This window comes from Oryctolagus cuniculus, chromosome 17 (genome assembly GCF_964237555.1).
Source record: "Oryctolagus cuniculus chromosome 17, mOryCun1.1, whole genome shotgun sequence".
Lineage (NCBI taxonomy): Eukaryota > Metazoa > Chordata > Mammalia > Lagomorpha > Leporidae > Oryctolagus > Oryctolagus cuniculus.
Genome location: NC_091448.1, coordinates 59819992 through 59844648, shown reverse-complemented (window position 1 = coordinate 59844648; position 24657 = coordinate 59819992). Strand labels below are relative to the sequence as shown.

The window sequence follows — 24657 nt, the reverse complement described above, 5'->3', positions numbered from 1 at the left end:
CCACAGCGCGCCGGCCACAGCGCGCCGGCCGCAGCGGCCATTGGAGGGTGAACCAACGGCAAAGGAAGACCTTTCTCTCTGTCTCTCTCTCTCTCACTGTCCACTCTGCCTGTCAAAAAATAATAATAAAAAGAAATAGGAAAATTGAATTTCAAAAAAAAAGAATAAAAACATATTTAAAAATTGCCAACGGTATAAGAAAAGATGCTCAATACCACTAATCGCCAGAAAAATGTGAATCAACACCTCTATGAGGCTACCTCACAGCCTACCACAGCATACCCAGTAAGGATCATCATCAAAAACTCAATAGGTAACACCGGCAACTGAAGAAAAGGGAACTCGGGAACACTGCTGGAGGAAATGTAGATTGGCACAGCCATTATAGAAAACACAGAGGTTTCTAAAGAAATTAAAAATAGAATTACCACATGATCCAACAATCCCTCTTCTGGGCATACATCCAAAGGAGATGAAATCAATACTCTATAAACATATCTGTAACCCATGTTCACTGCAGCATTATTCACAAAAGCTAAGATAAGGAATAGCCTAAGTTTCTGTTTACAAATGGTTAAACAAATGTGACTGATTAAATATATGAATATTATTTACCCCTAAAAAAGAATAAGATCTTACCATCTGCCACAAAGTGAGTAAACCTGGAGGACATTATGCTAAGTGAATAAACGAACACAGAAAGAAAAGTACTGCATGATCTCACTGGTATCTAGAATCTAGGGACTAGAACCCGGTGTGCCGGTGCCACTAGGTGGAGGATAAGCCTATTGAGCCATGGCAACGGCCTGAACCCTGCCTTTTATGGACATTTGGGAAGTAAACCTGCAGATTGAAGAGCTCCCCCTACCCCGCCTCTCAAATAAACTCTAAAACAACAACAACAACTTTAGATTAAAAGGGAGAATGGAGTCAAAGAAAGCAGGGATGGTAAGGACATTGGGGTATGGGAGCAAGTACCAAAAGTACCTCACACACAGGGTGTATACTACCTGATGGATTATTTACTGTCCTTTAAGGATAATCTGTTATTGTCCCCAACGTTACAGGCCAGAAAACTAAAGCTTAATGAGTCTAAATTAGTAATTTGCAACTCTGGCTGCAAATGAGAATCATGTGGGAAACTTTGGCCATTAAACTAATGCCTGGGCCCAAACCCAGAGATTGCTGTAATTGTTCTATGATGGGACTTGGGCATCTCCAGTGGTTCTGAATTGCAGCCCAAACTGAGAAAGAACACCAGTAGTTTATACAACATGAACAAGGCCAAAGTGCTGACAAGGATTAAAATCTAAGTCTATTGATTTTCCTCTACATATCATTAACTCTAAAACTGCAAAGAAGTTTTAAGACCTTGTTAACTATTATTACTCCTCCAAAAGATCAATCAATATAAAATAGTTCAATATACAAAGTTTTAACAATCAGTCACTGCTTGGTTAATAAACACTATAAAAATTGACACTTATGAAGTCTGCACATACTTCACACTTACAATCCCAGATGGAAACATGAAAGAAACCCCATTACCTGTCAGAACCTGGGTGAAATTCTGAAAGCAAGGAAGGCCGTCTCCGGAGCTGCTGCTGCTGTTGCTGCAAGAGCTGTGACGCCTGGCTGACTTCAAGATGAGACGAACGATAATCAGGGACTGCAAACTCCTAACATCCAATAATCACAAATTAGTTACTAACCAAAACGGGAATTCAAAACAAATACATCATGAATTCAAAACAAATACAAAGGCAGGAATGGCCACTAAGCAGCAAAAAAACAATGACAATATCAACCTTTCCTTGACCTAACTCTTCCCCACAAGCTTAAACAATCAACATTTTAACAGTATAGCATTTCAAATCATTCAAAATGAAATTTCAAGTTCAATTGATAGTTGACTCATTTCTCTAACAATATTATAATAACTACTAACATGCGTTACGTAAAAACCTCAAACTCATGAGTTCAACATGAGAGTCTAAGATACATTCCAATCTTAAGTTCAAAATGATTAAGCTGAAAGGATCACAGACGTCATTAGTTAAGTTCATCTGTATTTACAAATGAAGAAACTGGAATCCAGAGAATCAGCCAGCTAGTGAAGAGAAATTGTTTTTCCACTATAACTGAGTATTTTATGTTTTCCCATCTACTTTACTTTTGTTGATTTTGGCAAAAGCATCTTTTTAAAACAAATATATAGTTAACACAGAATTAGTAAACAACTCAGGAATAATCATCCTAGGTATAAACCCTAAAGAGTTAAAAGCATGTAACCACACACAAAATTTTGTCCACAAATTTTCACAGAACTGTGCACAGATAAAACTTTAAACAACCCAAATGTTCATCAAGTAACAAACAAAAAAAATGTGGTCAATCCACAAAATGGAATATTATTCAGTGATAAAAAAGGAATAAAGTACTGATACATGCTAGAATGTAGAAAAACACAGAAAACACTATGTCACATTTAAAAAGCCAGACACAAAAGACTTCTATGAAATGTCTAGAAAAGGTAACTCCATAGAGACAAAAAACAGATTGCTGGCTGCCAGAGAACTGGAAGAATTGGGATTAGCTGCTATTAGGTACACATTTTTTATTCAGATGATGTAAATGTCTGGAATTAGGTAATGGTGACATTTTATTTTTTTATTTTTGACAGGCAGAGTGGACCGTGAGAGAGAGAGAGAGAGACAGAGAGAAAGGTCTTCTTTTGCCATTGGTTCACCCCTCAATGGCTGCCGCGGCCGGCGCACTGCGGCCGGTGCACTGTGGCCAGCGCACCGCGCTGATCCAATGGCAGGAGCCAGGTGCTTCTCCTGGTCTCCCATGGGGTGCAGGGCCCAAGCACTTGGGTCATCCTCCACTGCACTCCCAGGCCACAGCAGAGAGCTGGCCTGGAAGAGGGGCAACTGGGACAGAATCCAGCGCCCCAACCGGGACTACAACCCAGTGTGCTGGTGCCGCAGGCCAGGGGGAGGATTAGCCTAATGAGCTGTGGTGCAGGTAATGGTGACATTTGCACAACATAATGTATTTAATGAAAGCCACTATATTTACACAATAAAGTGGTGAATACTCTGGTATGTGAATTCAAGGTCTGCCAAAAATTTTGTTTTTCTTACAGATTTATTTTAAAGGCAGAGTTATACACAGAGAGAAAAAGAAAGAGAGAGCGATAGAGAGGTGTCTTCCATCCACTGATTCATTCTCCAAATGGCCATAATGGCCATGGATGGACCATGCCCAAGCCAGGAGCCTCTTCCAGGTCTCCCATGTGGATGCACAGACCCAAGAGCTTGGCCATCTTCCACTGCTTTTCCAGGCATGTTTGCAGGGAGCTGGATCAGAAGTGGAGCAGCCAGAACTTGAAATAGCACCCCTATGGGATGCCAGTGCCACAGGTGGCGGTTTAACCCACTAAACCATAGCGCCAGCCTCCAGAAAAAGTTTTAAAATCCTAAGGAGATAAAGTTGAGATATCCAGGCTAAAAAAAAGCAGTAAATAAGAGATTCAGAATCCTCTGTAAGCAAGTAACGGTAGTCTAGGATAGTCTAAGAAGAAATCTCACATAAAAAGTTGAACATCAAACAAAAAAAATGCAAAGCACTGAAAAAGATAAAACCATTTTGAGTCTTAAAATACCTTAAAAGTTGGACTAAACGTAGGGACTCTTATCGAACATTGGGCAACAAGCAGCACAGGAACTGTCTCTAAGAGAAATGCGACAAATGAAGTAAGCCCTACTTATCACACTCCAGGCTATCTGTCCAGAGGCAACCTGCAAGCTGCAGCCAGGATCACAGTTACCAGAGAAGAATTTCCTGAGAGGAGGGAGTTACATGAAAAAGATTTCCTGAAATCAGATCTTGGATTCCCTTAATTCTCTGCCTGAATTCTTGTCTATAAACACATAGGAAGAAAATTTGACAAGGCTGGTTAGCTAAAAAAAAAAAACTGATGAAAGATCTGGAGGAACTATAAATCAAATCATTTCCCGAGCTCACTCAGGGCCAGATGTATTCAAATTTCCTCCAGCAAGAATGAGGAAAGCTCACTGAATATACAAGTCACCAGGTGGACATCCATAGGAGACAGACTTAGAATTGGGAGATGAATCAGACCTAGAATAATGGCTACCCTAGACTCACCCTAAGAATTCAAAAACAAGCCTCAAGAGACTAGTATTGTGGCACAGCAGGTAAAGCCACTACTTGCCACCCTGGCATCCCAGCTGCTCTGCTTCTGATCCAACTCCCTGCTACTACACCTGGGAAGACATGGATGACATGCCACATACTTGGGTCCCTGACATCAATGTGGGAGACCAGGACGGAGTTCTGGCAGATCCCAGCCACCGAAGACATTTGAGAAGGGAACCAGTGGATGGAGAGTAACTCACACACTCTCTCTCTCTCTTCTTCCCTTCCTCCTCTCCCTCCTAGTCTACCTTACAAATAAATAATTTCCTTTAAAGGTTTATTTATTTATTTATTTATTTAAGAGGCAGAGAAAGGGAGAGACAGAGAGGTCTTCCATCCTCTGGTTCACTCCCCAGATGGCCACAACTGCTGAAGCTGAGCCAATCCAAAGCCTGGAACCAGGAGCTTCTTCCAGGTCTCCCATGTGAGTACAGAGGACCAAGCATTTGGGCCATGCCCCACTGCTTTCCCAGGCCATCAGCAGGTAGCTAAATTGTAAGTGGAGCCGCCAGGACTCGAATCAGCACCCATATGACAGAGGCAGAGGCTTAACCTACTATGCCACAGCGCTGGTCCCATAAGTAAATCTTGAAAAAATTGTTTTCCTCAAATTGCTTCAATGAAACGGACTAACAATTAAAGAAACTGAGTTCATAATTTAAATGTTTTCCAAAGAAAATTCTAGGCTTATAAGCTTCGCTAGGAGCTGGTGTTGTGGCATAGAAGGTAAAGCCACTGCCTACAATACTAGCATCCCAAATGGGAGCTTGTTCATGTCCCAGAGGCTCCACTTCTGATCCAGTTCCCTAAGAGACTCAGAAAAGCAGTGGAAAATAGCCCAAGTGTTTGGTCCCTGCCACCCATGCAGGAGACCCAGAACAAACTCCTGGCTTAGGCCTAGCCCAGCACTGGCCGCTGTGGCCACCTATGGAATGAACCAATAGAATCTGTCTCTCAGTCTTTCTCTGTAACTCTTTCAAATAAACAAATTTTAAAAATAAAAAGCTTCTCTAATACATTCTTTTACACATATAAGGATGAAAAAATATCAATTCTACATAAATTAATTAAGGAAATATTGGAAGAGGATAGCTATGTCACACAGCAGGTTAAGGTGCCACTGCAATGCCAGCATCCCATAACAAACTGCCAGTTCAAATCCTGGCTACTCCAATTCCAATCCAGCTTCCTGCTAATATGTCTGGGAAGACAATGGAAGATGATCAAAATCTTTGGGTCCCTGCCACCCGCGTGGGAGACCTGGATGGAATTCCTGGCTTCAGCCTGGCCCAAAACTGGCTGTTGAGGCTATTTGGAGAGTGAGTCAGCAGATAGAAGATCTTTCTCACTCTTGGTTTGTGTGTGTGTGTGTGTGAGAGAGAGAGAGGGGGGGGGGGGGAGGAAGGAAGGGAGGAATAAAAGAGAAAAAGGAAATATAGGAAGATGGAACATTTTCTAAGCTAGTCTCATTCACAATGGCAAAAGATGGCAACTCAAACCCTTAACTCACAAACAAAAAACTTAAAACAGATTATAGACCTAAATGTAAGACCTAAAATTATAAAACCTAGAGAAGAAAATATAGGAAAAAATCTTGAGTTTGGCAAAAACTTCTTACAGAAAATACAAAAAGCAGGGCCAGCTCTATGGCACAGTGGGCTAAGCCTCTGCTTACGGACCAGATTCCCATATAGGCACTGGTTCTTGTCCTGGCTGCTCCACTTCCGGTCCAGCTCTCTGTTATGGACCAGTAAAGCAGTGGAAGATGACCCAAGTGCTTGGGCCCCTGCACTCATGTTGGAGACCCAGAAGAAGCTCCTGGCTCCTGGCTCCGGATCAGCCCAGCTCTGATTGTTGCAGCCATTTGGGGAGTGAAGCAGTGGATAAAGGACCTTTCTGTCTCTCCCTCTGTCTGTAACTCTGCCTCTCAAGTAAATAAATAAAATCTTAAAAAAAAAAAAAAAAAAAAAAAAAGACTCAATTGATTACCTATACAGAAAAGGATGCCCTTGCACTAAGTTACCATGACCACACTTCTTATTCTCTAAGATGATCATTTCACATCTTCCTTTCTCCTTTTTTCTCTGAACCTCTTATACCACTATGGTCCACTCTGAGCTGACCATTCTACCTCATGTTTTATGTTACCCAAAGTAGAACAATCACGCACAGTCTCTCACCTTCTAACAAATTCTTTAAGAAGATATAGAGGCTATCACTCAAGAGTGGCAATGTTAACTCGTCAACTGAAAATTCAACCAGAATTTGTAATACAAACTTAGAAACTCTAGGCAACCAATACTCTTCTGTCAACAACTACAATCAAATGCAGAGACATGAGCAACACCCGAAATCTGGCAGAAGGCGACAGTTAAATAACAGAAAATTCCCAAACTTTGGTTCCCCATCTTTCAGAATTGTTCTTGCCATTTTTTTAAATTACATTTGGTTTCTGGCTGACAAATGTATTAAATACGGAAAGTAAAGAAAACCATAAAATATATATGCAATTTACATAGTATTTGTTCCTTACCTGCTGGTGGCGGGTACTGGGAAAGGTGTACTGCACAGAGTGGGGAGGATAACGACTTTGTTCCGTGCTGAATGCTCCTTGGTTGGGAGGATAACCTGAACTTGACATTATCAGTAAAGAAGTCCTCACTGGGCTGTGAGATCAAGTCCAACAATCAATCATGTTTCTAGGAAACCACCTGAATAGAATGGGGAAAAAATTCATAAGAACTAAAAATGCCAAGTGTACTTAATAAATTATAACTACTGCTATACAAGCAAAACCAGAACTACCTGTAAAACCTGTCTCTCATGCATTTACTAAATATAAATTGCAAGGGTTTGATCATTACTGAGTCTTTTCCATTACACTTAATATATGACAAACTGGCAATGTAAAATAAAAACATGTACAGTAGTCCACCACTGCCACCACAGTTTCAGTTGCTAATCATCAGTCATGACTTGAAGATATATATGGAAACGTCCAGAAATAAACAAGCCCTAAGTTTTAAATTGTGGAGCCAACGTTATGGTACAGCACCCACATCCTATATGAGAGTGCGGGTTAGAGTGCTGGCTGCACCACTTGTAATGAAAACCAGATGGAGTTTCTGACTCTTGGCTTTTGGCCTAGCCCAGAACTGGCTGTTACAGTTACTTGGAGGGTAAACCAGCAGATGAAGATATCTCTCTTTCCCCCTACCTTCCTTCCTCTCGCTCGTTCAGGAATAAATCACACCTTTGTTCAGCATAGCCACCTCTATATGCTATCTACCCATTAGTCATTTAGTAGCCTGCTCAGTTATGAGTTCAACTATCACAGTAGCAGTACTTGTGTTCAAACAACTTTTTTTTAACTTAATAATGGCCCCAAAGCACAGGAGTGGGGATGCTGACAAATCAAACACACCAGGGAGAAGCCATAAAGTGTTCCCTTTAAGTGAAAAAGTGAAAGATCTCCACTTAATAGGGGGAAAAAATTACACACCAAGGTTGCTAAGATCTATAATAAAAAGGAATTTTCTATTCATGAAACTGAGGAAAGGAAAAAGAAAGTCATACTAGTTTTGCTGTTTCATCTCAGACTACAAAAGTTATAGATAGCCACAGCATAAGATAAATGCTCAGTTACTTACCTCATGTCATCTCACTACACAGGCATAATATCATCTCACATCATCACAAGAATGGTGAATACAATACAGTAAGATATTCTGAGAGATCACATGCACAACATTTTTATCACAATATATTGTTACAACTGTCCTATTATTAGTGATTGACATTGATCTTTTACTGTGTGCCTAATTTGTAAGGTAAACTTTATGACAAGTATGTACATAAAGGAAAAAACATAGGACATATAGGGTTCAGCACTATCCACAGTTTCAGACATGCACTGAGGGTCTTGGCGCATAGCCCCAGAGGACAAAGGGAGACTAACGTACATAAAATCTTCACACGGGACTTAACACATAGCAGGTGCTCAGCTAATGTCTTTCTATAAGGATATGAGACATAAGTATATTTTAAATAAGTATATTTTAAAAAGAAATAGAGCTGGTGCTGTGGCATAGCAGGTAAAGCCACCGCCTGCAGTGCCACATGCCATATGGGCACCAGTTCAAATCCCAGCTGCACCACTTCCGATCCAGCCCTTTGCTGTGGCTGAGAAAGCAGTGGAAGATGGCCCAAGTCCTTAGGCCCCTGCACACATGTGGGAGACCCAGAAGAAACTCCTGACTTCAGATCTGCTCAGCTCCGGCCACTGTAGCCATTTGGGGAGTGAACCAGTGGATGGAAGACCTCCCTTCCCCACCCCATCTCTACCTCTCTCTCTGTAACTCTGAAGAAAGAAAGCAGGAAAGCAGGAAAGCAGGAAAGCAAGCAAGCAAGCAAGAAAGGAAGGAAGAAAGGAAGGGAGGAAGGGAGGGAGGAAGGGAGGGAGGGAGGAAGGAAGGGAGGAAGGGAGGAAGGAAGAGAGGAAGGAAGAAAGAGAGGAAGGGAGAAAGAGAGGAAGGGAGAAAGAGAGGGAGGGAGAAAGAGAGGGAGGGAGAAAGAGAGGGAGGGAGAAAGAGAGGGAGGGAGGGAGGGAGGGAGGGAGGAAGAAAGGAAGAAAGGAAGAAAGGAAGAAAGAGGCAAAGACAGAAAGACAGAAAGACAGACAGACGGTTCTGTGTTGTGAAAAAGCCAGCATCATAGTGCGGTGGATTAAGCCTCAGCCTGCAACACCAGTACCCTATACTGGAGTTCCAGTTCAAGTACTAGCTGCTCAGTCTCTGATCCAGCTCCCTAATGCACCTAGGGAAGCAGAAGATGATCCAAGAACTTGGGCCTCTCTTACCCACATGGGAGAGAGATCGGATGGTGATCCAGGCTCCTGGCTTCACTGGGAGGGAACCAGAGTATGGAAGATCTCTCTCTTTCTCTGCTTTATAAATGAATGAATCAATCAATGAATATTTCAGCCTGACCCAGCCCCAGCCATTTTGTCCATTTGGGGAATGAACCAGAGAATGGAAGCTTACTTGCTCTCGCTTTCAAATAAATAAATAAATCTTTTTTAAAAAGCCAACTTACTCTGGCACAGCAGAGTAAGCTGTCGCTTGCAACGCTGGCATCACATACTGGAGTGCCAGTCTGAGTGCTTGTTACTCCACTTCTGATCTAGCTTTTGGCTAATACCCACAGGAAGGCAGTGGAAGATGTTCCAAGCACTTGGGCCCCTGCCATGCACTCCCTCCGAGATGGAGTTCTGAGCTCCTGGTTTTAGCCCGGTCCAGCCCTCGCTGTTCCAGTCATTTGGGGAGAGAACTAGTGAAGAGACTATCTCTCTCACTGAAATAAAATTTTAAAGAAGATAACTGGTTCAAAATGACAGATGCTGACACACTGTAACCAGGGTTCTAAATTAAAAACTGAAGGTAGGGGAGCCAGCTCTGTGGCATAACAGGTAAAGCCACTGCCCGCAGTGCTGGCATTCCAAATGGGCACCAATTCAAGTTCCAACTGCCCCACTTCCAATCCAGCTCCCGGCTAATGTGCCTGGGAAATCAGTGGAAGATGGTTCAAGTGCTTGGGTCCCTGCACCTACGTGGGAGACCTGGAAGAAGCTACTGGATCCTGGCTTTCAATCGGCCCAGCTCCTGCTGTTGCAGACTTTTGGGGAGTGAACCAGTGGATGAAAGATCTCTTTACATCTCTCCTTCTAACTCTGCCTTTCAATGAACAAATAACAATTAAAAAAAAAAAAAAAAAAACCTGAAGGGAGGGACCAGCCTTTTGGTGTAGCAGGTAGGGTCACCGCCTGCCACAAATGCAACCCTTATGGGTGCCGGTTCACATCCTAGCTGCTCCTCTTCCCATCCAACTCCCTATTAATGTGCCTGGGAAAGCAGCAGAAGATGGCTCAGGATCTGGGCCTCTGCCACCCACATGGGAGACCCGAATGAAGCTCCTGGCTTCAGCCCGGCCCAACCCTGGCTACTGCAGCCATCTGAGAGTAAATCAGCAGATAGAAGACTTCTCTGTGTCTCCCTCTTTCAAATAATTAAATTTTTTTTAAATGAAGGGAAAAAAAAAAGAATTCAATAGGTAAGCCATTTGTATACAGGAAATACTGCCTTTGTTGAATAATTCTGCTCCAAAATAATAGTGTAAGACAGGATTAGGGATAGGAAAAGTTTCAAGAAATAATGAAGTTAACAGTACCAATTTAAGGAAAATAACTGCCAGTATCTGTGAAATAAAAAACCTACTACATAAGCTTAACTGCTTTTCTGGAAGTTGGAGGCATTGGTGATGAAATCAACAAGTGTAAGGGTTGTTTTAATTTAATTTTTTATTTACTTGAGGGGCAGGGACAGAGATCTTCACTGTCTATCTTCAAATAACCACAACAGCCAGTGCTGGGCCAAGTTGAAGTCAGGAGTCAGAACTCAATCCAGGTCTTCTACACGGTGGCAAGGATCCAGCTACCTAAACCAACACCTGCTGCCTCCAGGGGTGCATATCAATAGGAAGCTAGATTTGGGAGCAGAGCCAAAACTCGAACCCAAGTTGTCTGATGTGTGATGCAGGCAACCACTATGCCAAACATCCACCCAGGGTTTTTTATGTTATATAATGAAATTATCAATACTTGAACTGCACACATAATTCAACACACAAATACTTTCCAAATGACCAATTCAGAACATAATAAACTTACGTTTGAATAAAAATTTAAAATACACCATAAATCAATAAAATCATACATAATAGAGTTTGTCTATCAACTGACCTTTAAAAAATTACGAACTGTCACGCTTTTGTATAATACCAAAGAATATCCACATTTATCCTAAAAGGCTATTAAAATACATTTATCATATGTATATGAGACTAGGTTTTCCTCATAAACTTTAATCAAAATGTGTATTCCAAGAAATTGAAGTCATAAACAGATATGAGAAGCAAGCTAACTTCTTTTAGCCAGACATTAAAGAGATGTATAAAAATGTAAAACAGGGGCCTACACTGTGGCAAGTAAAGCCACTGCCCATATGGGCACCAGTTCAAGTCCCAGTTGCTCCACTTCCAATCTAGCTCTCTGCTATGGCTTAGGAAAGCAGAGGAAGACAGCCCAAGTCCTTGGGCCCCTGCACCCAAATGGGGGACCCAGAAAATGCTCCTGGCTTCAGCTCTGCTCAGTTCTGGCCATTGCAGTCATTTGGGTAGTGAACCAGAGGATGAAAGACCTCCCTCTCTCTGCCTCTGCCTCTCTGTAACTTTGCCTTTCAAATAAAATAAATAAATCTCAAGAAAATGTAAAACAATTCTCTTTTCACCAAATTTTATTCTTGGCAAAGTTACTTATCATAAAAATATTTATTTTAAAACATAAAAAGTTTAAATTCTTTTTTTAAAGATTTGAAAGACAAATACAGAGAGAGAAAGAGGCAGAGACACAGAGATCATTCCCCAAATGGCCACAACAGCCAGAGCTGTGCCGATCCGAAGCCAGAAGCCAGGAGCTTCTTCCAGGTCCCCAATGTGGGTGCAGGGGCCCAAGTACTTGGGTCATCTTCTGCTGCATCCCCAGGCCACAGCAGAGAGCTAGATTGGAAGTGGGATGTCCAGAGACGTGGTGTAGTAGGCTAAACCTCCGCCTGCAGCACCAGCATTGCATACAGGTACCGGTTCATGGTCTCTCCCTCTCTATATATGTAACTCTGCCTCTCAAATAAATAAAAACTTTGAAATGAAGAAAAGGAAGTGAAACAGCCAGGACTCGAAATGGCACCCATATGGGATGTTGGCATCGCTTTGCCCACTATGTCACAGTGCTGGCCCCTAAGCTCTTTTTAAGTACACAAATATCTTTATAATTTTTCCATCTTAATATTCAATGTGGCAAAAAATAAACATATAGAACCTACATAAGCAAAAGCTCTTTGGAATCTTAATTTTTGAAGAGTTTTGAAACCAAAATGTTTGATGATCACTGGCTGAAAGAATTAGATCCTCTTTAGAAGGAGAAACCTTAGTGTCTAGAGATGCCAGCCACACCCAGATCCAGGCACACACACACCTTTCAAGAGAATCTGTCCTTAATTAAAATTTGGCTAACATGCGACTTTTAAATCAATTGAACTACCCCAACTCAACTAGAGATAAACCAATCAGACTCTTCTCAGACACAGAATGCAGGCATCCCAAGTGGAATCCCAATTGCTATGCCAAATATCTGCCCAGAGTTTTTTATATTATATAATGAAATGTTATATTTTATATCACATATTTGTATACAATATAATGAATATGGGGTAAAGAATGTCAGCTACAGGCTGTAAGTGAGCTGTAAGGCAGCCGGAGCAGGACAGCATCAAAGTGAGTAAAGCATGTGCTAGAGAAGATGCAGGGAAAAGAAAATTCTAGTCTACAGACAGCCTACAGAAGACATGCAAACAAGCAGAAACAAGAGTCTGAACTGCCTCTGATACAGCAGTGCAGCCTTTGCTCCAGACTCATCATTACAATCTCCATGAGATTGACATGAGCAAATGTACGTTTTCCCTTGTATTTGGACACCTAATAAATTGCCTATACAGTTTTTGTTTTGTTTTGGACAGGCAGAGTGGACAGTGAGAGGGACAGAGAGAAAGGTCTTCCTTTTGCCGTTGGTTCAACCCCCAATGGCTGCCGCGGCTGGCATGCTGTGGCCGGTGCACCACGCTGATCCAAAGCCAGGAGCCAGGTGTTTCTTCTGGTCTCCCATGAGGGTGCAGGGCCCAAGCACTTGGGCCATCCTCCACTGCACTCCCGGGCCACAGCAGAGAGCTGGCCTGGAAGAGGGGCAACGGGGACAGAATCCGGTGCCCCGACTGGGACTAGAACCTGGTGTGCCGGCACCGCAGGCGGAGGACTAGCCTATTGAGCCATGGTGCCGGCCTGCCTACATAGTTTTACATTAAGTCTTCCTTTACTTATTAATACAGGCCATGTTAGTTTTTACTTCTCAGAAGCTTAAGATCTCAGTTAAGTCCTAGACTAACTATATAAACCTTGGAAAGAACCCAAATGCCATGTCTATCAACTGATTAATGAACCAATAAAATGTGGTCTATCCACACCAAGGAATATTATTCACCCATAAAAAGGAAGTGGGGGGGGACAGTGCTGTGGCGTAGTGGGTAAAGCCGCCACCTTCAGTGCCAGCAACCCCTATGGGTGCCGGTTCGAGTCCTGGCTGCTCCACTTCCGATCCAGCTCTCTGTAATGGCCTGGGAAAGCAGTAGAAGATGGCCCAAGTCCTTAGGCCCCTGCACCCACATGGGAGGCCCAGAGGAGGCTCCTGGCTTCAGATCAGCGCAGCTCCAGCCATTGCAGCTGACTGGGGAATGAACCAGCGGATGGAAGACCTCTCTCCCTCTCTCTCTCTCTCTCTGCCTCTCCTTCTCTGTGTAACTCTCACTTTCAAATAAAGAAATAAACTTTAAAAAAAAAAAAGTACTAATACAACCTGTAAGTTGGACAAACCTTGAAAACACTAAGTAAAAGAAGCCCATCGCAAAGTGTACCTATTAGAAGTTTCCTTTCACATAGAAGTCAAAAACAGGCAAACCTATGACTAACAGAAAGTGGATTCATGGTTTTGAATTCATGACAATGGAGTAGAGATGGAAAATACAGGATACAGTGTTTCTTTTTTTCTTCTTCTGTGGTAAAATGTAACACTCTGTTAATGATTTTTTTTAATTTATCTATTTGAGAGCTCCAGTGCCCAGGCTCACACCCCAAGACGCCTGCAATGGCGAGGGTTGGAGCAAGGACAAAGCTAGGAGCTGGTAACTCAGATCATGTCTCCCACATGCGTGGCAGCAACCCAACCTCTTCAGCTATCTCCACTGTCTCTCAGGTCTACATTAGCAGCAAGCTGGAGTCACGGGCTAGAGGTACTCCAATAGAGGATGCAGGTGATTTAACCAGGGTCTTCTGTGCTTTCTAAACGTACAAGCCTTAGCCAACTTGAAGTGCACAATTTCACAGCATTAAGTGCATTCACATTGTTAGGTAACCACTACCACCACCACCCATCTCCAGAACTATCTCATTTTTCCCAACTGGAATCCTATGCCCACTCTCCCATCCTTCTCTTTCCAGTCCCTGGTAACCACCCTCTACTTTCTACCTCTGTAATGTGACTTCCCTAGGAACCTCATGAGAGCAGAATCATAATCTTTGGTGACTGACTTCTTTCACTTAGCATAATGCCTTCAAAGTTCATCCATGTCTTAGCATGATGAAAATTATCCTCCTTCCATAGTTTTGAGAGTTTTTTTTTTTTTTTTAAAGATTTGAAAGTCAGAGTTACACAAAGAGAAAAGGAGAAGCAGACTGAGAGGTCCACCATCCACTGGCTCATTTGCCAGTTGGCCACAATAGCTGGAGCTGTGCTGTGCCGAGCCGATCCGAAACCAGGAGCCAGGTGCTTCTTCTGGGTCTCCCAAGGACTTGGACCATCTTCCACTGCTTTCCCAGGCCATAGCAGGGAGCTGGATCAGAAGTGGAGCAGCCAGAACTCAAACCAGTACCCATATGAGATGCTGGCACGGTAGGTGACAGCCTCACCCACTATGCCACAGTGCCGGCCCTGGATTTTTTAAAGTGGATGAAAATGTTCTAAAATTGACTGTGGGAAGGGTTAAACATAGATACTAAACATATAGGTCTGAATGTACTGAAAACCACTGAACTATATGCTTTAGGTTTTTTTTGTTTTATTTTATTCATTTGAGAGACAGAAAAAGAGAGCACTCCCACTCATTGGTTCACTCCCCAAATGCTGAAGGAGTCAGGTACTCAATCCAGGTCTCCCACATGGATTGCAGAGACACAACTACTTGAACCATCACCTCATGCTCCCTAAGGTGTACATTACTAGGAAGCTGGAATCAGAAACACATCTGGAACCTGAACCCAGGCACTTCAATTTGAGATGTGGACATCCCACACAATGTCTTAACCAATGCACCAATGCCCCTCTGTATTTTTGTTAGTGTATTTTTTAAACTAACACATAGTAATTACGCACATTTATGGAGTACAGTGTAGCATTCCAATACATGTAGACAGTGTGATGATCAGATCAGGGTAACTCACATGCTCATCACCTGAGACATTTATCATTCCTTTGTGTTGGGCACGTTCAAAATCCTCAACTCCAGCTATCCGTCTCTACTACACAACATTAAGAGAGACTCCCGCTAGGGGCCAGCATTGTGGCACAGCGAGTGAGGCCACCACTTGTGACTTTAGCATACTAAATCAAAGTGCCAGTTCAAGCCCAGGCTACTTCACTTCTGATCCAACTTCCTGATAATGCTCCTGGGAAGGGAGCAGATGATGGCCCAAGCACTTGGGGCTCTGTCACCCATGTGACAGATCAGGACATTAGCAGACCCAAACTGCTGTGGTCATTTGGGAAGCAAATCAGCAGATACTCTTTTCCTCACTCTGTCTCCTTCAAACAAATAAATCTTTAAACAAAAGAAAAATTATTTTGCACTCCTGAACCCATTAAGTAGCCTCTCCCCTCCCTTTCCCACATTCCACCCAGGCTCTGGTAATCCCTACTTCTGAGAAATCACCCTTTTAGATTCTACATATAAAGGGGTCATTGTGCTATTTGTCTTTCAGTGTCTGACTTATTTCACTTAACAATGTCCTCCAGTTGCATCCCTCTTTATACAAGTGACAAAATTTTTGTCCGTTTTTATAGCTAAATACTATTCCACTGTGCTTATACACATTTTCTCTGTCCATTCACCTTCAGTGGACACCTAGGTTCATTCTATCTCTCAGCTGTTGTGAACAGTGCTGCTCTAAACATGGAAGTACAGATGTCTCGGACTGATTTCAATTCCTTTGGACATATGCCCAGAAGAATAACTCAGTATTATATGGTAGGTGCAGTTCTAGTTTTTTAAAAATACTTTTCCCTAATGTTTATTTGAAAGGCAGAGTGAAAACAAGAGCCAGAGAAAGGTTCCATTTGCTGGTTTACTCCCCAAATGCTGCCCAAAATGCCATCTGGGTCTCACAGGTAGGTATCAGAGACCCAAGCACTTGAGCCATCATCTGCTGCCTCATGGACGCACTAGCAGGACGCTGTCACTGGAAGCAGAGGCAGAGGCAGCACTTTGATGGGCCAACCTGATGAGCAAAGAAGAGAAGCAATGAGGGGCGGAGTGAGCACAGAAAGCCAGTCTCAGCTAGGATGGCCACATGCCCAATTTCCTAAAATGGCACCAATTTACACCTTTTGTCCCACTGTAATGATTAGTTCTGTTCCAATTCATTCTCTAAGTCATCCCAGTTTAGATAATTACTTTCTGAAGGAATTTTTGTGTTGAAGTTTAAAAGATGGGAAATGGGGACAGGCACAAGAGCCTTTCAGGAAGAGGAACTAGACAGCCCACGGCAAAAGCGAACTTGGTAAAGTCAGGGAGGCGGAAGGTCAGAGCATGTGGCCGGGGTGGACACCTGGGTTTCTGCAGTTTGTCTCTTTGGAAACTGAGTCCTCTCTTTTCTCCCTATGTATATTATGCATATTAAGCCCTTTTTACCTTTATATTATATGTGTATATTCTGGAATTCCAAACCTGATTCATCTTTTTAAAAACCACTTCTGGGGCCAGTGCTTTGGCATAGCAGGCAAAGCCACCACCTGCAGTGCCGGCATCCCATGTGGGCACCAGTTCGAGTCCCGGCTGCTCCACTTCCCATCCAGCTCTCTGATATGGCCTGGGAAAGCAGTACAAGATGGCCCAACTGCCTGCATGGAAGACCCAGAAGAAGCTCCTGGCCCCGGATTGGCTCAGCTCTGGTCAGAGTGAACCAGCAGATGGAACAACTCTCTCTCTCTCTCTGCCTCTGCCTCTCTGTAGATCTGCCTTTCAAATAAGTCAATCTTAAAAAACAAAACAAAAAAAACCCAAATTATGATTATTCTACATTTGCCTCTTACATTTCTTAAAGGTTTAATTTCTTTTTCTTTTTTTTTTTCTTTTTTTTTTTTGGACAGGCAGAGTGGACAGTGAAAGAGAGACAGAGAGAAAGGTCTTCTTTTGGCTGTTGGTTCACCCTCCAATGGCCGCCGCGGCCCGCGCCCTGTGGCTGGCGCACCACGCTGATCCAATGACAGGAGCCAGGTACTTATCCTGGTCTCCCATGGGGTTCAGGGCCCAAGCACTTGGGCCATCCTCCACTGTACACCCTGGCCACAGCAGAGAGCTGGCCTAGAAGAGGGGCAACCGGGACAGAATCCGGCGCCCCGACAGGTGTGCCGGCGCCGCAAGGCGGAGGATTAGCCTAGTGAGCCACGGCGCCAGCCTAAGGTTTAATTTTTTCATACATAGTTCCTTAATGAGCTATTTTTTTCTAAAATGGGTTCTCGCTCTATTTTCTTTCCCAATAGTTAATTATACCAACAAATCACTTAATGAACATAGTAGTCTTTCTGCACTGATCTGAAATGCTGTCCTCACTACAACTTAACAACTTCACTAATAGGTATATACCCTAGATAAACTTGCATACTTAAATACCAAATGGTATCTACTATAGTACTACAATAAGAAAATTTGAAGAAAAGATTAATTTCAGTCGAAATGAATAAACTATGGTATACACACAATAACTACACAGCAGTTACAATGAATAAACCAGCACTATATGTTTCAAAACACAGAAACCTCAGGGCCGGCGCTGTGGCGTAGCGGGTAAAGCTGCCACCTGCAGTGCCAGCATCCCACATGGGCACCAGTTTGAGTCCCTGATGCTCCACTTCCAATCCAGCTCTCGGCTATGGCCTGGGAAAAGTGGTAGAAAATGGCCCAAGTCCTTGGACCCCTGCACCCGCGTGGGAGACCCAGAAGCAGCTCCTGGCTTCGGATCAGCTCAGTTCTGGCCACTGCGGTCATTTGGGAAGTGAACCAGTGGATGGAATACCTCTCACCCCTCTTTCTCTATGTCTCTCTTTCTCTATGTAACTCTTTCAAATAAATAAATAAATCTTAAAAAAAAAAAAAAAAAAAAAAAAAAACGCAGGCCAGCGCCGCGGCTCACTAGGCTAATCCTCCGCCTGCAGCGCCGGCACACCGGGTTCTAGTCCCGGTCGGGGTGCCGGATTCTGTCCCCGTTGCCCCTCTTCCAGGCCAGCTCTCTGCTGTGGCCAGGGAGTGCAGTGGAGGATGGCCCAGGTGCTTGGGCCCTGAACCCCATGGGAGACCAGGAAAAGCACCTGGCTCCTGGCTCCTGCCATCGGATCAGCGTGGTGCGCCGGCCGCAGCGCGCCGGCCGCAGCGGCCATTGGAGGGTGAACCAATGGCAAAAGAAGACCTTTCTCTCTGTCTCTCTCTCTCACTGTCCACGCTGCCTGTCAAAAAAAAAAAAAAAAAAAAAAAAAAAAAAAAAAAAAAAACTCAAAAAATTGAAAATTTATATCATATTGACATGTTAGAAACAGAATAATATACATATAATAAAAACATGAACACATGTCAACATGGGGTGGCATTGTGGTGCAGGTTAAGCCAGCATCCCATATTAGAGTACCTGGGTTAGAGTCCTGGCTACTCTGCTTCCAATCCAGCTCCCTACTAATGCACCTTGGAAAGCAGCAGATGATGGCCCAAGTCTTTGGGCCCCCACCATCCCTGTGAGAGATCCGAATGGGGTTTCTAGCTCCTGGCTTTCGCCTGGCCCAGATCTGGCTATTGGGGCCATCTGAACCAGTGAACGGAAGAGTGCCCTTTGTTTTCCCTCTTTGCTGTTCTGCCATTCATCTACTTCAGGTTAATAGTTGTGCCTAAGAAAGGAAGAATGATGGAGGGGAGGAGGGTAATCTGTAACACTTTATTTCTTAAAATAAAAACTGACACTACTGTGATAAGATACTAAGTTTTCTCACAGACAAATGGTAACATCTGTTAAATTACTTTCTGAATATTTCTATGGGCCTGAAACAGTAAAGAAAAATAAAAAGTATCCATATTATTAAGTGAAATTCCCTCTTGTCTGTGATCCTAGACTCACTAATTTGATCCATCTTTTCCTGTGCCAATGTCACACTTCTTAAATTACTATAATGCTACGAGGTTTTTGTATCTGGCAGGACAAGTTTCCCCTCACTATGCTTTGTTGTTGCTACTACTTTCAAATTCTCCAGAGCTATTCTAGAACATTTCCTTTTTCACAAAAGTGTCAGAGTCAGCTTGTCAGGGCCCAAAAAACCCTAAAAGAGAACTTACAAATTTGAATTCACCGGCTGATTAAAGGGAGAACAAATACTTCATACCACTGAGTATTCTCATGCTAAAATGTTTATGTTTTAGAATAGCAAATTGTGTGTGCGTGTGTGTGTGTGTGTGTGTGTGTGTAAAATCATGATGGGAATATTTTATACAAATAAAATGGACACTACATATATATAAAATGGAAAAATATGTGTAAAATACATATACATATAATTCCTATCTTAATCATATATAATATGTAAAATCCCCATGATAAAGATTTCATATACATATACATGTGGGGGATGCACATGCACTAACAACTTAGAATAAGAATTATTTATATATAATTAAGATGAAAATTATATCACAAGTATTTATCATATATTATACATTATATATTATCTAATTAATACTAAATAATTATATAATGTATTTTATAATATACTATACACCCATATATAATTTCAATCATTTAATATTTTGAGTCCCTTAGTTTTGGGTTTTTTTTTTTTTTTTTGGACAGGCAGAGTTAGTAAGAGAGAGAGAGAGACAAAGACAAAGGTCTTCTTCCTTCCATTGGTTCACCCCCCAAAATGGTCTCTACGCTGCGCCAATCTGAAGCCAGGAGCCAGGTGCTTCCTCCTGGTCTCCCATGTGGGTGCAGGGCCCAAGCACTTGGGCCATCCTCCACTGCCTTCCCGGGCCACAGCAGAGAGCTGGACTGGAAAAGAAGCAACCAGGACAGAACCCAGCGTCTCAACCAGGACTAGAACCCAGGATGCCAGCACCACAGGCAAAGGATTAGCCAAGTGAGCCGCAGCACCAGCCGTGTCCCTTAGTTTTAATTTTGTTTGCTCTCTTTCCAAATCCTTTGAAATAATGGAAACACACACACAAAAAATTCAGTGTGCCAATTTGATCCAATTTCCCTATTAATAAATTATTTACCCAGTTAGCTTTAGAAAGTAAACTTTTGGGGGCTGGTGCTGTGGCACAGCAGATTAAGCCACCACCTACAACACTGTTGTCCAATTTGAGCACTGGTTTGAGGCCCAGCTGCTCCACTTCCCATCCAGCTTCCTGTGAATGCACCTGGGAAAGCAGCAGAAGATGGCCCAAGTGCTTGGACGCCTGCTCCCACATGAGAAACCTGGATGAAACTCCTGGCTCTTGGCTTTAGCCTGGTCTCCCTCCCTCCCTCCCTCCCTCTCTCTCTGTTTGCCTTTCAAATAAATAAGTAAATCTTACATCAACAACAACAACAACAACAAAAACCCCGGAATTTTCAGTAATTGTGAGTTCTGAGTTCAACACTTACATTCAATGTCATACAAATATGAGTTAGCAGACTTGTTGTCCATTTTCCTATGTCAGTAACCCATCATAATGACCTTATTTTGTGGTGTTATTTTTCTGAATTTTAAAAATAGTGTCTCAGGAATAAAAAACAGGGGCTGGCACCATGGCACAGTGCATTTACTGCCTGCAGTGTAGGCATCCCATATGGGTTCCATACAGTTTTGAGTCCCAGCTGCTCCAATCCAGCTCCCTACAAATGCACCCAGAGGATGACCCAGATGCTTAGGCCCCTGCACCCATATGGGAGACTAGGAAGAAACTCCTGGCTTCGGACCAGCCCAGCTCTTGCCTTTGCGGCCATTTGGGGAGTGAACCAGCACACGGAAGATCTCTCTAACTGTGCCTTTCAAATAAATAAATAAATCTTAATAAGAATTAAAAATAAATATAAATATATTAAGATATATATTTAACATTAATATAAAATTAAATATGACAATAGCACCTAAATATATAAAATAAAATATATTTATATAAAATGCAATATATACATATATTAAAATATAAAATAAATAATTTAAAAAGAAAAAAGTCAGGTTATTTAAAAGTACTATCAGGCCAACCCAGGAAGCACTAAAACATGAGCAAAATCTCTGTTGGCATAACATGTGAACTTCTGTAAGTGAACCAGCACAGCAACCACTGTAACCTCCTTTCTCAAAACTTATCAGAATCCCTGCACTCCCCACCCTATCCTTCCTTCACCCCTCACAGCAAGATACCTCACCAAGATACCTCCAGAACGTCCACTTTACAGCTGCAAACCAACTGAAATCAGACTCCAGTTCAAAATTAGGGCCAAAAGGGAAGAGACCACCTTAAATGGCAGTGTCAGGTCATAAATTCAATTCCTGGCACCAAAACTCATTATTATCTCGGGTTAATAGTTACAAGCTTGACTCATGAAACGTAAAACTTCGGCAAATTATTTAGGAATCCCAGTCAAGAGTTATGAGCAACTAACTGCCTCATAGCATACACATCTATATAACCATGCTTTAGGGTGGGAATAAAATACTAAAACTGGATGTAACTGTTTTAAGTGACAACAGCACATTTTATCTAAATTTCATAGATATATCTAGAATTTAGCCTCCCACATCATGAAAAATGGGCAATATGGCAAAATGAAACTGGTCTATTTAAGTTTCTTTTTGAATCTTCTCATATTGCACACATGCGCGCACACACACACACACACACACTTACTCAACAGGAAACTGAATCTTGCAACAACAAAATTTCAAAGATAATCCTCCTGTCTCTCAAAAAGCTAACTTTCTTCTCACCAGGAACTACTGGCTTCTGACCTACAATCTCTGCATAACCAAAATGTACTTGGATAGGTTTTCAAGGTGGCCTAAGCTATCTTGGAAAAATGCTAAAAATATACTTCACTGTGACAGGACTACAGATGCCTCTTCAGATGAACAAAACAGAATCCACCAACAGTCACAGACAGATTAAGCCTACTTTTCACCAAAGCAGAATAAGGATCCCACAAAGATGCAATTCAGTTGAACTGATCAAATAATAAAATCTTTTGATACAGAAATATGGATAAGAGAATGGTCTCTATATAACACTGCAGATGTTAAAATACTGCATTCATTACTAAACTGAAGCAAATTAGGTCACACTAATTCCCACAAAACAGCCCAGCTTCAAAAGTGTGCTAGTCAAGGAAAGGCTAAGGCCCCTCCCCCTCCCAGGGCATCCCAACAGCCTGACACACACAGGATGATTTAAGGAAAGCCTCCTCCTGACCCTATTTCAGGATCCAGACTCCAGGAGATATTAGAAATCATCTAAGTGAATTTTGTAATTTGCACACAAGATCACAGTCATGCTATACTGGAATAGATTTTTTTTTTCCTGTGAAACAAGCCCCATTAAAAACCAACAAATAAGGGGCCGGCACTGTGGTGCAGCAGGTTAAAGCCCTGGCCTGAGACGCCCACATCCCATATGGGTGCCGGTTCTAGTTCTGGCTACTCCTCTTCGATCCAGCTCTCTGCTATGGGCTGGGAAAGCAGTAGAAAATGGCCCAAGTCCTTGGGCCCCTCCACCCATGTGGGAGACCCGGAAGAGACTCCTGGCTTCAGATCAGTGCAGCGCGGGCCATTGTGGCTATCTGGGGAGTGAACCAGCAGCTGAAGACCTCTCTCTCTGTCTCTCCTTCTCTCTCTGTAACTCTTTCAAATAAATAAATAAATTTTTAAAAAATAACAATAAATAAAACTACTGAGAGAATGACATTTACAGGGAATTTTATTTGTAGCAATTCTGACATGATACCTTACTCAGAAGATGATAAATGAAAACTAAAGAAAAAGGTCTTTTAGGCCGGCTCCATGGCTCAATAGGCTAATCCTCTGCCTTGCGGCGCCGGCACACCGGGTTCTAGTCCCGGTCGGGGCGCCGGATTCTGTCCCGGTTGCCCCTCTTCCAGTCCAGCTCTCTGCTGTGGCCCGGGAAGGCAGTGGAGGATGGCCCAAGTGCTTGGACCCTACACCCCATGGGAGACCAGGAGAAGCACCTGGCTCCTGCCTTCAGATCAGCGCGGTGCGCCGGCCGCAGCGCGCCGGCTGCAGCGGCCATTGGAGGGTGAACCAACAGCAAAAGGAAGACCTTTCTCTCTGTCTCTCTCTCTCTCACTGTCCACTCTGCCTGTCAAAAAAGAAAAAAGAAAAACTTTAATAAGTACATAATTATTTGAAGAACCTAGGATTACAGCATTCAGTAAATAATTCTTAAATGAAAGAAAAACAATGTTAGTTTTCCCTTTTATAAAGCAAGACAGGAAGTTTCCCAAGACAGCAGTGCTAGGTAACAACCCAGCTGAGAACTTTGTGGTATTTTTGCACTATATCCTACTAATTCTCTGAATTGGGCAATTCACTCATTCAACTATAAAAACAAATATATTTCACAGCCAATGGATGATTACTTGACAATTCTTTCCTTGATTGACACAAAACACAACAGTATGTTGAGATGGGACAAAATTTAGATGCCTGACCTGAATTAATAAACATGATAATATCTGAGACTAATAAAAGCAGTCACCAATTCTTGAGCCCTTGATATACACTAGGTAGTGTGTTAAGACTTTATGAGCTCACCTAAAAGTCTGGCTCTATTACTATCGCTAAGTAATGCTGTAGAGAAGCTTATTGTAAACTCAGAGACAGGTACCTTCAAGATTATATTGTGCTATCCTTTGACTCACTAACAAATGACTACCAGTTATTACATAAAATAAAATACAGCTCAATGAACAGACTCTAAGGCATACACCAAAACAAAGGCAGAGAAAAGCATTTGACTTCAAATAACATTTACTGGTTTCTACACAGAATGGAGCCCGGGACAAAAATAAATAAATAAATAAATAAAAACACCAAACCTGTGAGGCCTCCTGGCTCCCACAGCAGCTACACTGCTCAGTTCTCAATTAACACCCACTCCTCCCACAGGCAGCCTCTCCACCTCAACCACCAACACCTTCATCTCTTACTGCAAGACACTCCTGACTGGACTTTAATACCTTCTCCATTCACAAAGCCGCAAGTTCTTTTTAAACCATATAGCAAGACATGTCCCTCTACCCCTTAAGATTCCAAAAGGGCTTCCTATGTGCTACAAATAAAACCCAAACTAAGCAAGGTGACCCGCAAGACTGATTTGATCTGCGTGCTTACTTACTCTATCAAAGCTCACAAGGCCCAGCTTCCTTTCAATTTCTCCACCGTGAGCCCAGCCCTTCCTAGCCTGG

The 24657-nt window shown here is 42.6% G+C and overlaps 1 protein-coding gene across 18 annotated transcripts in view; it reads right to left on the bottom strand.

Moving 5' to 3' along the window:
• The window catches only part of NCOR1 (nuclear receptor corepressor 1), a 168722-nt gene that overhangs the window by 130791 nt on the left and 13274 nt on the right, over window positions 1-24657 (bottom strand). For all 18 annotated transcript variants that reach the window (XM_051824416.2, XM_070061434.1, XM_070061440.1 and 15 more), the window contains exons 2-3: window positions 6758-6935; window positions 1549-1679 (exon numbers count right to left, since the gene is read on the bottom strand). In XM_051824416.2, coding sequence (XP_051680376.1) covers window positions 1549-1679; window positions 6758-6865 — 239 coding nt within the window. In that variant the 5' untranslated portion in view covers window positions 6866-6935. The remainder of the gene's footprint in view (window positions 1-1548; window positions 1680-6757; window positions 6936-24657) is intronic.